The sequence below is a fragment of the Melanotaenia boesemani genome, chromosome 11 (genome assembly GCF_017639745.1).
Source record: "Melanotaenia boesemani isolate fMelBoe1 chromosome 11, fMelBoe1.pri, whole genome shotgun sequence".
In the NCBI taxonomy this organism is placed as follows: domain Eukaryota; kingdom Metazoa; phylum Chordata; class Actinopteri; order Atheriniformes; family Melanotaeniidae; genus Melanotaenia; species Melanotaenia boesemani.
The window spans coordinates 5,422,908-5,439,635 of NC_055692.1; the positions used below are offsets into that span (position 1 = coordinate 5,422,908).

Consider the following 16,728-nt stretch of genomic DNA (forward strand, 5'->3'; position numbering starts at 1 on the left):
AAAATGTTTTGTTTTTAGTTGTTTTGTTCTGCAAAAACTCCAATCGTTTAATTTTGTTATTAAGTTTGACTGAAAAGGCAAATATTCATTGTTGAGACGTTCAACTTGCTCTAAATTTTCTGCTCCATAGCCTTTGATTTCATCCAGTCGATGGTTTGGTTTCCACCGGGTGCGCCGCAGCGCGTATCAGAAGAGTCCCAGGAGCGTCCCAGGAGCACCTTGTGGCGGCTCTCTGCTAAATTTATGCGCCAGATCTGTTTTCTGACGGCACACACCCAGAATAAATCAATTTCTGTAGTTTAGATAGGAAATCAGACATGGAAGCAGTGTAAAAACTTCTGGTATTTTTCAAAATAAAAGCCCCCGTGCACATTTGCACTGCTGAACCATAAAAACATTACGTGTTTAACCGGTCAAGGGGTGTCAGTGTTTTGTTTTTTTTATCATGGACAATGAGACGTTTATCCTGGAAGTGGAGAATCTCAAGATTCTCCAATTCTCCTGTGATTTTGTGATCTCGCGGATCCAACTAGGCGGACTGCACTTGCAGCGCTCCACATCTGACACGCTTCTGGTGCTGACTGACGCGCCTTGGAGGTCGGAATAAAACCGTGGCACGCTAAATATAGCAACAAAGTTGCTAAGTTGGCAACACTGTGCACACCTGGGTGCATTGTTGCAACGTTTCACTGCCTGGCCTGGCGTTTCCGGTCCTCTGCGTTTTCATTCTACTGTTTTGTAAAAAAAGTAAAAATGTTTGCATTTTGCATGGAAACATTGTCGTGTAAACAAAGCCTAATTATCAGTGTATGTGTAACTGGTAAAGAGTAAATGAAGAACACAGCACAAAAAAAAAAAAAAAGAGAAAGTTTCAGGTTCACCTAAAAAAAAAACACTTCTAGGATGAATGGGAATATTTTTTTGGAATGATGCAGCTGTAGCTCTAAATATTTATCAAATCATAAATGAGAACATCATCTGCAAAAGTCAACTCTGACAATGTGAAGCAGAATAAAATAAATGCAGACATCAGGCAGGATCTAAAAAAAGTCCATTTTGGCACAACCTGTTCTCAAAGTTTATGAATTTAGATTTTAAAGGTTTAACAAATTAACTTAAATTGTTTCAGCTCTGGTCACGACTATAACCCTTCAGAGGAACTTGGGCTGATGCGGCATTTGGTCATATAAATGAAGATACAAATTTAGTTTAAAACTTATAATAAAAGGGACGTGCAAGGAAATACAGATTTTCCAACAATTTCAGGGGTATAAAAATCCAGAGGAAGTCGATCCCTAATGACACATGAGACTAGCGCATTGACAGTCAATTGTTTTATTCTAATTGAGAAAATAAGTTTATATTTAAAATAAATACCAGGTCAACACAGCTGAAAAGTGGACAAAGAATGTTTATCCTGGATTCTGAGCACTGCTGGCAGAAAAATCCATTACCACAATTTTCATCTACAGCACATGATTGAATGTGACATTATTTATTCATTATTATTTATTATCTTCAGGATGAAAGGACCTTTTTGCATTAAACTGGAAGTAGAGAAATTGTACAAGACAGTACATCATGAAGGCATCTTTTCATTACAGATTTCATTTTTGTACATTAGCATGTTTTTATGTACCCAGTTGGTTCCTACATGCTTGATTTGTTTTTCCAGTGTTGCAGGTACACATTTCAGGACACTTAACATTGTCCTGCTGGTTTATAGGAGAGCTTTTCTGGGCTTTGTTTGACTCTACATATTTGATCTTTCACTAAACTTCAACATTAGTAATCATATTAAATCTTCTCTAGTCTGATGTTAACGAACATGACTAAATATTTGACTGAGGTTTTAATTAGACATCGTGGATTTTTTAAAATGTGATTTCTAGAAATGAAACAGAAGTTTAATAAATTCTTGTGTAGAGATTAAGAAGAGATCAGTTTACATGCAAATCAACACTATGGGAACTCCCTGAAACCATCTAGTTTTTCTACCAGTTTGAAGTTCACTGGTTTTACTGGTTTCCCAGCATTCTTGCTCCAGTGTCAGCTCTGAAAGACCAGAGTAAAAAATGTGGCGTGACTCTGATAAAAGCTAACATGCGACTAACAGCCTTTAACATTTCCAGCCTCTCCCACGCTGACCTCGGGAGCACAGACGCCTGCGCTCATAAATATGGTGCTCATCTAATTATTTGTCCCTTCGAAGGTAACAGCTCATAAGTCATCAGCGTCACACTGGAGACATGAAGAAGAAATACTGGTAAGAAATGAAGTACAGCTGCAAAGGGAAGCCGGGTTTGGAGATTAATCACGTTGTGAAGGTCATGATTTCATAGACCTGCAAAGAAATATTTTAAATTAATCATCATTTTACAAACTAGAAAATCAAGTCCTGCAGCGATTGTTTGAGAGAGCAATACAGCAGATAAATGGCTCAAAGCCAAATTATTTATGTACAAAATCATACATGAATGAATCTCTCAAGCACCTAGAAGTGCATCTGCACCACAAAGGTCTCTCAGTACATTACAGCATTTGCAACTATATCTCGCTGCTTCAGAAATCTAGAAAAACAACATTTACAAGCCAACCCTTTAGCAGCTGACCTCCAGTTTTGGCACATGCGTAACTGTGGATGTTTCCAGTCTGCTCCATCACAGACAACAGCTTGTCTCATTTGTTCCCTTTTTACGGTCTCTGCTGCACAGAGTCCAGACCATGTGGCTTCAAAAGAAAGTGAACATGGTGAAGTGACCTGCTTCTGTGCAGCTGATCAGAGGAGTGAAACAGCATTCAGCAACACCTCCTGGTCCTCAACGGTTCTAATTATCCCACCTGATCAACAGCTGGCAATTGTTCGTTTCCAGGGGTGTCCAGTGGTCCTTACGGGGCCACAGCCCTGCAGGTTTTAGATGTTTCCCTGCTTCAACCCACCTGATTCAAATTAAATGGGGTTTTCTCAACGGCTTGTTGTAAAGTGCTGCCCAAACATGTTAAGCCAATAATCTGATTCAGGAGTGCTGCAGCAGGAGGTATCCAAAACCTGCAGGAACGCAGCCCTCGAGGACCGAACCATACCGCTGAGGACCACTAGGCCAAATATCTCTAACAGTGGGTAAACTTCTTCCATACTGTGTTGCCGTCTGGGTTCACTCCTTTTGTTCAGTGTTGAGGTTTCATTTGGCAAAAACCATTTCTCATTAGCATTTTATTTACATAATTTTAAAACTGGTGTTTGCTCCTGTTTTGATCCACATATTTTGCTTTGGTTTTACAGTTTTCACGGTTTCTCTGTTTTTGAAGACAGAAATTCTCCTTTTTCTGAAACCTGTTCCTTGTAACTGCAAGGTTACACAAAATAAGTTTCATTATTTCTATTATTGGTGTTTACTTCTGTTTGCAGACTCTCAATGTAAGTGAACTTCCCTGTTTGCAGACCAGATGTCGTGATCCAAAGGAGAAAAAAAAAGTGTTTTTCAGCTTTTTTTCTTTTGTTTTCTTGTTCTGAATTTGAATCATGCTGCAGCAAACTTGTCTCTTCCCACATCATCTGTAAACTGGAGGACATGTGCATACCCAGCACATGTAAAACTCTTCCTTGCTCTCCATTTTCTCCCCCTTTGGATTCACTTAAAATTTTATGCAGCAACAATTTAATTTCCCAAACAGGATCAAATAAAACTTCCCTGTATAAAACACCTTCCAGAAGCTCCGTCACAGCATTTGGTGGAGCAATAAATCCTCATTTACCTGACATGGCTCTTGACAGGTTAAGTGAGGTGCTGATAAACAAGGTAAGGCTCTCTCTTTGGTCAGAGACACCACTTTTATAATAAACAATGGACTTAAGCGATTAAAACCAAAAAGTTAGCATCATGGGACGTCTGATCCTGCAGAAAGCAGCAACGCAGTCTGGTGGCAGAGCTGTTTACGGAGTCTGTCTCCCTGCTTGCACTAACACATGGTGAGTTTCCAAGTCTCTGAACCACAGGAGGCAAATGGATTTTGACATGGAGATGGCAAGCGCACAGATTGATCATCTTTGCCATTTGAATAATCAGCTTAGTGCATGGCGAGAGAGCAGCACACAGGGAGCACACTGTCACTCTCTTATTATAACTCATAAAAGGTCACTGCTTCAGTCACCACAGCTCTGGTTCATCCAATAGTTTACACACTTTACTCAGACTTTCCTCCCCAGCTACTGATTCACAATCAAAATTAAAAGCAGGATTATATGTTTTGTTTTATTATTATTTATTATGTCACTCTGATACCCAGGAATCCTGTAATAAACGGAGTTGGGTCAGAGCAAAGGGACCTAAGAGGCGCAGCTTGTTCTCAGTTATTTTGTATTTCACTCAGGTTCCGCTTTGCTGTTTTTCTGTTTTCTGATTAATGGCCCGGCCTGACAGGATAATTTCATTTTGAGGAAATGGGCTGAATCTTCAGCGCCGCCCCGTGTGATCCGAATGTGGAATTAGTTTGTTTTCTACCTGGTGAGATTGATCATTAATGAAGACTGGATACAGGAGGATTGATGTGCAGCGACAGACCAATTTACAGTTGTTTATGATGACTGAACGTTACTCAGTTTATTTATATAATTATTTTTTAGGAACAATGTTGAATAAGAGCTCCACATGAGCTTTATAGTGGAGCAGCTGTGCTATGAGGCAGGATCATATATTTTTATGGAACAACAAGGGCTTACAGAAGAATAACGAAATGCCAGTTGTACCACTTTCTGCCAGCCGATGTGCTGTTTACACCCTTTTCTGTCCACAAGGAAGCTGTGACAGTTTAGATGTAAAGTGTATAAACTGAAAAAAATCCACAGATGCTGTGTACAAAGTAAACCGCATAAACCCATATTTTATTCCCAACAGAACACAAACAACATATCAGATGAGAGACTCTGCCTCTCTGACATGCTCCTTTCATTCCCAGCCATGTTACTGACCTGTTGCCAGTTAACCTAATTAGTTTTTAAATGTTCCTCCAGTTGTTTTTTTTATAACTATTACTTTTGCAACCTATTTTTCCCGCTCATTTGACCAGGTAGCCCCTTTTGTTGCCCCTGTTCCAACTTTTTAGAGACGTGTTGCTGCCATCAAATTAAAAATGAGCTCATATTGTCCATAAAACGATAAAATGTCTCAGTTTCAACATCTGATATGTTGTTTATGTTCTTTTAGGAATAACATAGGGGTTCATGAGATATGCTAATGATTTCATTCGGTTTTTATTTACATTTTACACAGCGCCCCAACTTCTTTGGACCTGAGGTAGGTTGCATAAAGCAGCTGGTCCAGCCAACCGCTCATGAAAAATAAACTGTTAGGAATGATAAACTAGATGGTGAGAACAGTGAAGAAATCATACTGCAGACAATATAAGAATATATTTATTGGCAAAAGCATGCACCTTATTACAGCTGCAAAAACCTACTTTACGAGAATTGTGTGTGTATTGATGTTCTTAGACCTCTTACCCTCTGCATGATTCATATTTCCTACTCATAAGCTCTTTGTTTACCATGACAACTCCTCCAGACCGAGCAAATCTCTAGCTTCTTCTCCACTGATTAACATACTTTCTTCAGATAAAAACTCCAGCAGGGAGAAGGATAGGATTTGAGTCCATATATACCGGTTTTTACCTCATTAGGGGTATTTTTTATATATTTTTTTATATTATTAGCCTAACTTAATTTATAACTCTAAATTAAGTTATGCTGGCAGTACTGAACCAACAGTTCAACACTTTTCCTTTAATTTGCATCCATGTAAATATAAATATGTGCACAACTCCAGCAGCGCCAAGATGACATTCTCTTCTCCTTTCTCATAAGCTGACAGGATGTTTAACCGTAAACATATCTTATATCAATTCCACATCCTGCACCACAACCTTAAAAATAATATATTTATCTGGGAGGAGGCAGGAAGGTAGCTGAGCTGAAATCTGTTTACAGGTGAATGATCAAAGTTACAGTCAGCTCCAAGCCGGCTAACATGAATGCAGCTCCAAGAAAACAGGTCTTACTTTTAATTTTGTCTTATAGTTTTTCAAATATGTCTGAGGTTATCAAAGAAGAGAGGACAGGCATCCGGTCCATTAATTGCAAAAGTAACTTTGAAGGAACTAGAAATGTTAATGGGGTTTTCATTTTACTTGAAAAACAATAAAAACCATCATGACTCATCTTGCTGTCACATACATTTGCACATTTTAATTTTGCATCCAATAAAATTATTCTAGCAGACTTTGAATTTGAGCAAATCTAATGCAAACTGATGCTGTGCTTTTGGGAAGAAAGAAAATGTTTAAACATGCAGAAGCAAACAGGGCTAGGCTAGCACCTACATGGGAATTAGGTGCATTTTAAAAAGATTGCGACATATTCTTTAAAGCATGATGGTCCTTGTGGTGGTAAAGGGCACTGTCTGGCCTGTTGGAGTTTATTGAGGTTAGCTTATCTATCTGCTCTCACTGCACATGTTTGGAAACAGTACAGATAAAAAACTGTGACAGTAACCTACATTTGCTTTTTCTGCTGCATCACACTATCTACAGTTATTAATAGCTCTATGGAAAAGGCCACACTCACAGCTGATGAGTGTATTTCAAGTACATTACATGCTGGTGTTATTTTTCTCCAGCAGGCTATCGTGATGACACCAAATGTGGATGTGAGACAGCTGCCAATCCCCTGGAGCTTTTTTCCATCTTTAGAAATACTGATAGACCAGCTGAAGTGGGGGGTGGGGGGCTTTATTTGGTGTGAAGTGATGCTAAGCTGCCCGTACCTTTGAGATGAGCTCGTCGTGGTTGGCCAGATGTGCCCGGCAGTGGATGCAACTGTATGTGCGGTGGCAGGATGGCAGGTAAGCCTGGAAGGTCTTAGACTTGGTCATCTTCACCATGTCAGTGGGGCAGGGCTCCTCACTGGTGTCAGGGCTGGCACTGGAAGAGTTGCAGCTCTGCTGGACTTGCTGACAGAAAAAACACTGGAAGATGCAAGCAAAAGCCGTCGTTGTTGTGAAGTGGGTGTGTGGTACGCTCCACACAGACACCACAGGAGAAAATCAAGCCTGTAGAGAGAGAAAAAAGAAGGGGGGTGATATGGCTGAGATGCACATGCCATACTTCCTATTTTTAGCACCCATGATGTTGATTGCATTTCCAATATGAACACAGCTCATTCACTGAAGCAATCATTCGATTACAATCATCTATTATTTGATTACAATCTCATGTTGTCCATGACTAACGTGGCTCTGTGGTGATGTAACTTAATACTGTAACAATTCAGAGGCTTCAGATCATGGCTCACTTGGTTATTATTCATAAACAGGGTCACAAAACCCTTCCTTAACTAGGCTATTATTTATTACGAATTGGCTGGAATTGATTTGACTGTAAAGTACCTGAGATGATATTGTTGTGAAGTGGTGCTAGACAAATGAAGCGGAATTGAATTGGAACAAGAATTGAGTCCAACTTGGCTGAAAGAAATCTTACAATAGTGCAAAACTGTCAGCATAGCAAGCTTAAGAAAAAGTAATCTATTACTTGACAATGACAGATGGCTAATTATCAATTTGTGGGATGGTTAATGTCAAATAAAACCTATTTCTCTATTATAAATTGATGGTCACACCTAAAATTTTGGTATTATCCCTCATAGATCAGGATTTATCTGGTCTTTTTTTTTTTTTTTTTTAAATTGAGGGTGGTTCTGTTTTTTCACTGAGGACACGCTAAATAAATTTTCAACTTTAAAATGACCTTGCTGACTTGTGTTGATGGCACATTGACATTTATTATGTACATTTCTGAGGCCGTTGTTGCCCAGCAACGCCCAGAGGCTGAGAAACCGCACTATACAACTTTTTTCCTCCAGGACGCTGCACGACGTTTTTAGCCGAGTTTTACTTTACGCGCCGTAACGACAGCTCCAGGAGTGTACATAATAAATATGAATGTGCCTTCAAAACTAATATCTTTAAAAGGCTCCTTTATTTATCTCGTCAACTTCATTATCTTGTTGTTTTGCATGTGTCTGTAGGTTGCAGCAAGCAGCTGCTAAAAGGCATCAATGAGAATACTTGTTGTCTCTGTAAACATTACCGTCTGTGTGCGAAGAGGTCAGCGTCTATTAGCAGACACTGAGGTTTGAAATTATAACCTGCAGAAAGACTTTCTTCTTCTTTTCTCTTGTTTTGACTAGTTTTAAAGGGAAGAGTGGAAATAAAGTTACATTTGATTTGATCTGGTTTGATTTAAACAGATCCAGTCACAGTTCAGTTTCAGATACAGATTAAATCACATAAACTACAACTGAGCTTTGAACTTAACCCAGTTTTATCGTGAACATGTATCAAAATGTTGTTGCATCTTACTAAATGAAGCTGCTCTTTTTGAAGGCTGGTAAATTTAAATAGTTTTAACTGCTGATTACTTAATTCACATCTCTGTGTGCCTGTAAACTTGCTGTGTCCAGCATTTTGGCCTTTCCAAAAAGCACCGGATCGAGGTGGCTCTGCACTGAAGCAGACCCGGACCATAAGTTAGAGATTTGAAACTCCATCAAAAAAGTGAGACATTAACACATCAAGTGAGAAATGACGTCATTTTCTCATAAACTTGCAAACAAGCTGTTTATGGGGAGCGAATTGACTCAATCTTGTAACGAATGTGTAATATATGTTTTGTAAACTGTGTTTAACGTGTGAGGTTGAGGGTAAAAATCTGTGTGCATAAAACATCAACAGCTACGTTTACATGAAGCACTTTTAATCCGATCAGACGTCCAGTCTGAATAAAAATGTGTCACCTAAACATAACAGCTGATTCGATCGGCCTCGATCAGAAAGAATTTTCGATCTGATGGAGGGGGTGTAAACCTTTTCACAATCTCATCAGCAGGAAAAAATAACCATGTTTACACTCATCCGATCGCTTTGTGGTGGATGTTGTCTGCGCAAAGCTTCAACCACGTGGAGGACACGTGACGTCATTCAGAGAAGACGGCTGCCAAACTGATCCAACGTTTTTGTTAAAAACTGGAATAGTTCAGGGCTATTGAGCATTTTGGTCAAAAGGTTAAAAAATAAAAAATGAAACCTTTATTCTTCCGAACTAGTGGGCAGTGCGCATGGCAACAGCATTAAAATCGTATTAAATTTCTCATGTAATTTATTTTAACTGATCACTTTATCCAGCGTCCATGTAAACATGTCAGCTGGATCGATCAGATCAGATTGACTAAATATTTGTCCACATAAACGAAGTTTGTGCAGTTTGTAACATATGCGTGTGAAAATTTGTTTTTGTGTTTAAATTGCTTGACGTTTGATGGTATCCAAGTTATTCAGTTTACAAATCACTAAATAATTTGCTCTCCATTGTTGTCGCCCCTGCTGGTCACTTTAAAGAAGGCACATAACGATGCTGTCCCGCAACCGATCTACAATCTAGTCCTCCGAGTCAGAAATCTTATGTGGTAAAACGGGATCTAACAAAAACGAAGAAGCACAAACATAGCAACAACCACGAAAACGAAGAAGAAGAAGAACCATGGCAACAATCGCTAAACACATCACCCAGCATAGCAGAGGACATACGTGATGAAGTAATGATGGTGGCCTTGCGACTATTATTAACAGAAAAATACAGAACTGGAAAAAATAAACTGAAGACGGTGTGAACACAGACTTTATATCCTTCCTTGCTCCCCAGTCAGCTCGCTCTCTGATTGGCTACTTTCCGCTCCACGTCACCATCCACACAGACACAACCGAGTCGTCAGCTTTCCTCACACACACGTAGAGTTTTGGTCGTAAATATTGAAGATGTTAAATACTTTCAATTGTCGGACACGACCCGTTTCGTTGACGAATGTCGGGATGAATTCGCTCGTAACACATCTCAGACCACAGGATCATTTTATAGGAAAATCTTTTAAGGCTTATGATAATTGGGCGTTTGCCGTCCTTGGTCGGGACAAAACCAGCCCGATAATCTTAATGTGTGTACCCAACTTTCCATGTGGGACGAAACAGCTCCTTTACCTTAGGAATTCACTAAAGCATGTTGCACAAAATCTCTTAAGAGTTGCTTTTAGCTGAGAAAAATAAAGGCACTTTCAGACTTTTAATCGTTTTTATAGCCATTTTTTATCTAGACAGTTTGTTTTCAGTTAATGTTCTGGCACACAGATCCCCTTAATTTTTCGAAAATGTATATATAAAAAAAAAACAACAAAAAAAAAAACTAACTGGACACTGACTGAAAGATGATTTTTTTCTGTTAATGAATTCATTTTCATGTTGTATGAGCACTTGCATCCCAGCATATGTGCCGACAGTCATCTGGTGCACTGGTGGGAATCCAAACACATCACTGTCTGCACCTCCCCTTGTTTAAACTGAACTTAACTGTGGTGTTCAGCAGACTTTGTAAATAACGCGGCACACTGTTACAACCACTTTTCATTATGAGAGGAAGGTTTGCTGGGGAGGAATTAAGGTCTTTTCTTTTATTATCTTGTCTTAAAACCATACAGTGGTCATTAGTTCAGCTGTGAGGAAGAAAGATCTGATTGTAAATGGTCAACAAATCATAAATGATGTGCCTGAAAAACTTAAAAAGTGACATCCATCCCTCATATCCAACAGGTTGCCTTCATAAAACATTCTTTTCTCTGGAGGTTTTAAGTTACATCATTTGTCACTATAAACTGTCCTGTTATGTTTAAGACAATTTATTCCCTTAAGTTGGTTGCTAAGGTCTTTTTTGCAACAGTTTAACCCATTTTAAGGAATTCCTGAAGTATTAATGGCTTTAAAACATCTTTAAGAATTTAACTCGGAATTTAACTAAAAAGGGATTTTGTGAAACTTGCACTTGGTTGTTTTAAAGGCATAATCACCACAGTCATAAACTAAAGATGTATGTGTTGTGATTTGGAGCAATTATTAAGTATATAACTGTCTCCTAAATGGACATTTAAGTGGCAGAATGTTTTAAATATGCCAGTTCCACCTGTAAAAGTAAAGAAGGCTTCAATCAGCAGCTGCTTGGATTGCACAATGGTATCAATGTGCGATCTGATCACGTGTGGATCAAGTTTCCGCCTGTTCACCTGTGTCTCCACGTAGCCTCAAGTAACCATTGAGATCAAATGTTGGTGTATGTAAATAAACACGTAGTTTACACATACAGGACATCTAGAGTGCCTCTTCTAGTGTTTATGCAAGAATCTGAATAACTTTCAGTGATCTGAACATAGATTCAGATATTAAAATGTTTCAGCTGAGTTAATTTAAAGTTAAGTAGTCCTAGATGTTAAGCTGATGGTGCCATTAAACTTATCAGCAGAAGAGGGCAGGACTAGAAATACTCTGAACCATCTGTCTTTTCACACAGTTGACTGTTACTTTTTACATCGGCTGCAAATTATGTATAACTGTTCGATAAGACAATTATATAAGCCTTGCGACAGCCACAAGTCATGTAAGTAACCGCTACTCTTTATGAAACTTGTGATGAGATTGTTCTACCAGACAGCCGCATCGTTTGTTGTAAAAAAAAACAGACGGCATGAAGGTGGTGCAACATGTCTGCAGAGCCACAAATGCTCTTACTTCCCCTGTTAACTACAACAAACACTATTTCTGTGCACTCTGGGAGCTTACTGTCTCTACAAAATTACAACCAGAGTTTAAAATGTCAACTTTTCTTCTTTATTCTGCAGCTTCATGGAACATCTTTCAAAAGAGTGTTGTTTCATCTAGAACTTTAGAATCTCAGCATGTCAGTGTTTCGTTTTCATCTTTTGACTGACCCTCAAAGCAGCTTTTACCAAAAACACACTGCCCATGCAAAACAAAAGGTGCCTCATAAAAAAAACTCTAACTCTGCATCCCTGTGAGTGAAAACACAATGAAAACCAGCGACTGTAGAAGTTTCCAGCTAAACTCGATGTGCCGCAACAGGAAGAGAAGCCGAGACAGAAGCCAGACGAGAAAACAAAGGAGCTTCCGTAACTGAACAGGAAGCAGCGCTGAAGAGAAGCGTGGCGGCTCTGCAAGCGCATTTATATAAATATATAAACGAGGCTAAGAAGTTACAGAGCTGGCCAGCAAGCCTAGTGGCCCCAGAAGAGCCATGTTTACATACATTGTCTATAATCAGCACAGGTGCTTGGGGCTTAATCCCAGCATGAAAAGGACAAAATCCTCTCTCTGAATTAGCCCAGTTTAAACCCAGTGGCACGTGAACGGGGAGGAGGTAAACACACACGAATGCACACGCGTACATACACAGCAGCTTTATGGGTGTCATATCAACATCGGTGATTAGATGAGCTTTGTGCAGTGCATCCTCACAAAGAAAGAAAGGAGTTCCCACGCGCACTCCTGCAGACAGAAATAAGCGAGCCATTATTCACACGCGCGGACAGCTTGACATGACGCACACACTTAACTATTTCTTCATTTAAACCCAATATAAAAGAATAAACAACGTCTGTATGGCTGCTGTCTGTTTTGTTTTCTTGTTTTAGCCATGTTGCTGAACAACGCATACTCTTGATTCTGTTCAATTTGATGGTGTTCATTTTAAAAGTTGTGTATTTTTCTTTTAATAGATAAACAACTGTGCTGAGCTGTTTTTTAAATGGTGATCTGAATCCAACAAACTTAATGTCCTGATGCTGGAATTGCCGTCTCTTTTGTTTGAGCCATCGGATTCCCTTAGGTGACTTTTTGTGTTCATATAAATGTTACTTTGAGGTATAAACCAACGAAAATCAACTTTAAAAAGCTATATGAGCTCAGAGGACAGGTAGTCCCGCAGAAACAGCTGATATTCAAAGTAACTTAAGTGAAAACAAAGAGGCAGCACAACGTGCGCCTCTGGTAACCGCATACAGGAAGAAGTGTCCAGACAAAGACTTGCTCCCCTCATCACAAAAAAACAATAAAAAGACAACACGACATTTGTTTTCACAGACATTCTTCTGGCTTAAATAACTTAATCTTGACATTACATGCATTTGCAATCCTCTTAATTCCTCATTTTCTTCCACCTACTCTTCTAAACGTGTTTATCCCCAACAAAGAGCACGACGCCAGCTCAGGCGCAACAGTGTGGCTCTGCTGTCTGCTTTCAAATTGTTTTCCTGAGCATTATGCGGACTGTGAATCCAACACAACATCAGAACCATGTTTAGCTGCTTTTCTTACGTTTTTTTTTTTTTTTTTTTTTAGATAAACATCGCTCTGCTGGTGCTGTACTCACCACCTGGATCGGATCTGAGCAAATCGCAGCTCGGTGGAAAACTGCTTGCTGAAGAACGAACCAGATGGATGTTTTGTTCAGTTATTGTTGCTTTTTGGAGTTAAATAAGTGATTGTCGTCGTCCCAAGTTCTGGTCCATGTGTGATGCTGCCAGATGGGGACTTATTGTTGTGTCCTTTGGGTGCTGACGGATCTCATTTTTCCCAACACGGGCTTTTGTTGTGTCTTTTGTGCGTGTAATGGACTGGCCTGGTTACTTTGGTAAAGGAACGTCACCAAGTGGGTGGGAAAGGACGCTGATTGACAGCCCGTCTAATCAATGGGTGACCGCGCTGCATTCAGGCTCCCGTAGAAAACATGGTAACCAGATTAGTGTTCAAGCGTAATAAGCCGTTTTTCTTAACTTTTTAAAATTATTTTTGGTCAAATTCAATATATATCGATATGTATTTATAATAGATACTTTACTAGTTTCGCATGCCAACCACTATTACAAGTAAAAAGTGACTTTTACATTTTTGACTTAATAACCAGTTTTGTAACAAGTATTTGAAAAGTCTTAATTTAAATGTTTAAAATGAGGTAATTAAAATGGAGTTAAAGGCCCCAAATCTCTACTTTCATATCCTGTGATGGACTGCTTACCACAAAACATAAACTCCATCTCATAACTGCGGTCTGTTTACCAGCATCAAACTCCAAGCTCATATTCCAGGTTCAGACAACATACAGTCAATGTGTTATTGTTATTGCAGAGGACATTATTTCCCATGCTGCCTAAACGCGCCACCAAGGGGAGGAGGGAGCGTGCAGATACCAGGATGTGTAAATAAATACAAGATGATCATTTAGAAAAAATCTAATAGCTCATTTCCCCCCTAAAATATTAATATTAAATATGATATTTGTGCTTTTTATGTCTTACTTTCCACCTGAAGAACTTTAAGCCCCCCCCCTTTATATATATATATATATATATATATATATATATATATATATATATATATATATATATATATATTTACATTACACTTTTTAAAAATTAATTTACCAAATCCACAACCGGATATTACTACATGACAGCTGCAGAATAGGTATAAGCTCATAACATAGAGAAGTGTCACAAGTGTCATAAGGATGTCAATACTGGGCATTAAATGATTATTTAAATGATTGTGGATGATATTCTCACGTAGAAGCGCAACACAGCTCTCTTGAACCAAAACAAGCCCGCCCCTTGTTAATTCTAGATAAATATCTCTGTAGCACGTGAGAGACAGTTGCTATTATTACTGCTTTCCTCGGATTAAATCAAACACACAAAAACTGCAACCTGATCGTTTTCTTCAGCAGCAGCTGCTGTACTGTTTACATGTGCAGCATCATTCTGACAATAGATTAAAACAAAACAAACAGCCACGAATAATAATAATAATAATAAGCCCCGAAATTAAGCACGAATCTGGCACCTACCCCTAGCATAAAAACTTACCCTTGCGTTTCTGACGTCGAGGACGCGCGTCAGCCACAACAAAACAATTCATGGACTGTTTTATTTATTAATTTATCTATTCTGCTGCATTTCCTTTAAAAATGTAGACAACGCAGCGTGAGGCTGGGGATGTTGCAAGACTTAAAGCCTCGCTGCTCCACCGTGAGAGGAGGATGCGTGTAAACACATCATTTGCACACACACTGCAGCTTCCTTCAGAGATGCAGGCTGCGTGTGCGCGAGTGTTATGAAATCCGTCGCTTCGCTGTGTTTTTGTCGCTCGTTCACGTGGCACAATAATCCTTTCCTACAAAAAAAAAAAAAAAAAGCAGTTCTGAGAGCTGCACTAAAAAACAAAAACAAAACGTGCACATATCACAGAGGTAGCGCAAATTGCTGCTGAATGAGCTTTCGAATACAACTTGAAAATTACAATCCAAAACATGGCTTAATAAAGAGAGACGTTATAACCTTATTATTGATGTAAACAGGCAACAAAAGGCCAATATGTACATTGGCAACCTATTTGAACTGGCAACCCTGAGGAAATCCCTACTGCATTAATAGCCTATTCAAGAAGATTATTACAGGAATATAACCAGAATAAGACAGCTTTTAATCCATTAAACAGTTAAAGACTAATCCAATGACAGTCTGGGGAAATTAGGATACAAACATGGCAACCATTATAAATATTTTAGTGCAGCTGGAAAGAAAATAACAAAATGTTATGAAGCTGCAAACTCACAACACAGATACTTGAAACGGGTGATACCCTAGAAGTGATTACAGCGTTATTACAGGTCATTTTTAAGTGTGTCCTCCACTAGGTCACTGGATCTGCACTCACCCCAAAAACGCTTCACCTTCCCCCCCTCTCGGAAACCAAAACAACCCGGTGAGGGGATTGGTTTCTCCGCTGGTGCTGCAGGAGTCTGGATATCACCGGGGGAAAAACCAACAAAATACACCTTCACGTTTCCATAAAGACAGCTGCAGTCTGGATAGGTCGAGTCCATGCAGTTGAAAAAGTCTCCAGTATCATTAGCGTCCTCTTTAGGTCTCCTATGCGTTCATGAGCCAAACCGTGGAAATCTGCGGGATCTCTCCGTGTTTGCCGGAGTGGAGACCCATCCGTGTGACGACTCAGTCGGAGTGCATGCTTGTTGGAGAAGCTAGCAGTTTTTTCCACTTCTTTTAGATGGGGGTATCACCTCTATACGTTCAGGTCTCTGATCATCAGCGGCTGGATAGGCCGAGCTGTCCCATATGCGGCCTTATTTATACAGAAATCCTAATTAGCTGGTATGCGCAGCGCGCTTTGAATAATGCACAAACACACGCACAGCCGCGGATCTGTCAGCTATAACTGTCTCATCTGTTGGTCTGACTGTTTGCTCTATCTGGTTGTAAATACGGGATCTAGCTGCTCGAGGAACTTAGATAAAAAAGTGAAAAAAGCGGCGTTTTATTTTACCAAGTGATGCTGCCTTCAAGGCCTGCAGGACACACAAGTGTCTTAAACTCAGCGCCAATAGTTGGTGTTGGGGGGCGACAGTAAAAAATGAAAGAAGTCAAGATTCCCAGGTGTAGCTTTAGATTCATGCCAAAGGAAAATTGGCTTTTAAACATACAACATTAGACAAAAGGACTTCAATGTTAGAATATCAAGTTGAAATAAAATGTAAGCTAAATATTAGAATTAAAAAAGAAAAACAAAACTAACGACATTTTATGAAAAATATATAGTATATAATAATGTATAATCTATTATATAACTTCATCAACATCTTCTAATTTTCCACAGCTGATTGAGTGTGCCAAATGCTATGAAGACACTTTAATGGACATTTTGTACATATTATTGGGCTATTGTTTGAAGCTGGTCAGCTTTGTGCAGGCTCTGAGGAGTAATAGTA

At 39.2% G+C, this 16,728-nt stretch overlaps 1 protein-coding gene across 3 annotated transcripts in view; it reads right to left on the reverse strand.

Annotated features, from left to right (window-relative positions):
- The window catches only part of ypel1 (yippee-like 1), a 32,005-nt gene extending 15,738 nt beyond the window's left edge, over positions 1-16,267 (reverse strand). The window contains exons 1-3 of one of the 3 annotated variants that reach the window (XM_041999985.1): positions 15,660-16,267; positions 14,810-15,116; positions 6,819-7,103 (exon numbers count right to left, since the gene is read on the reverse strand). In XM_041999985.1, the coding sequence (XP_041855919.1) occupies positions 6,819-6,935 (117 nt within the window). In that variant the 5' untranslated portion in view covers positions 6,936-7,103; positions 14,810-15,116; positions 15,660-16,267. Of the gene's footprint in view, positions 1-6,818; positions 7,104-13,317; positions 14,215-14,809; positions 15,117-15,659 lie in introns of those variants that run through there. The other 2 variants (XM_041999984.1, XM_041999983.1) reach the window with 2 other exon arrangements.
- Positions 16,268-16,728: the final 461 nt, after the last annotated feature.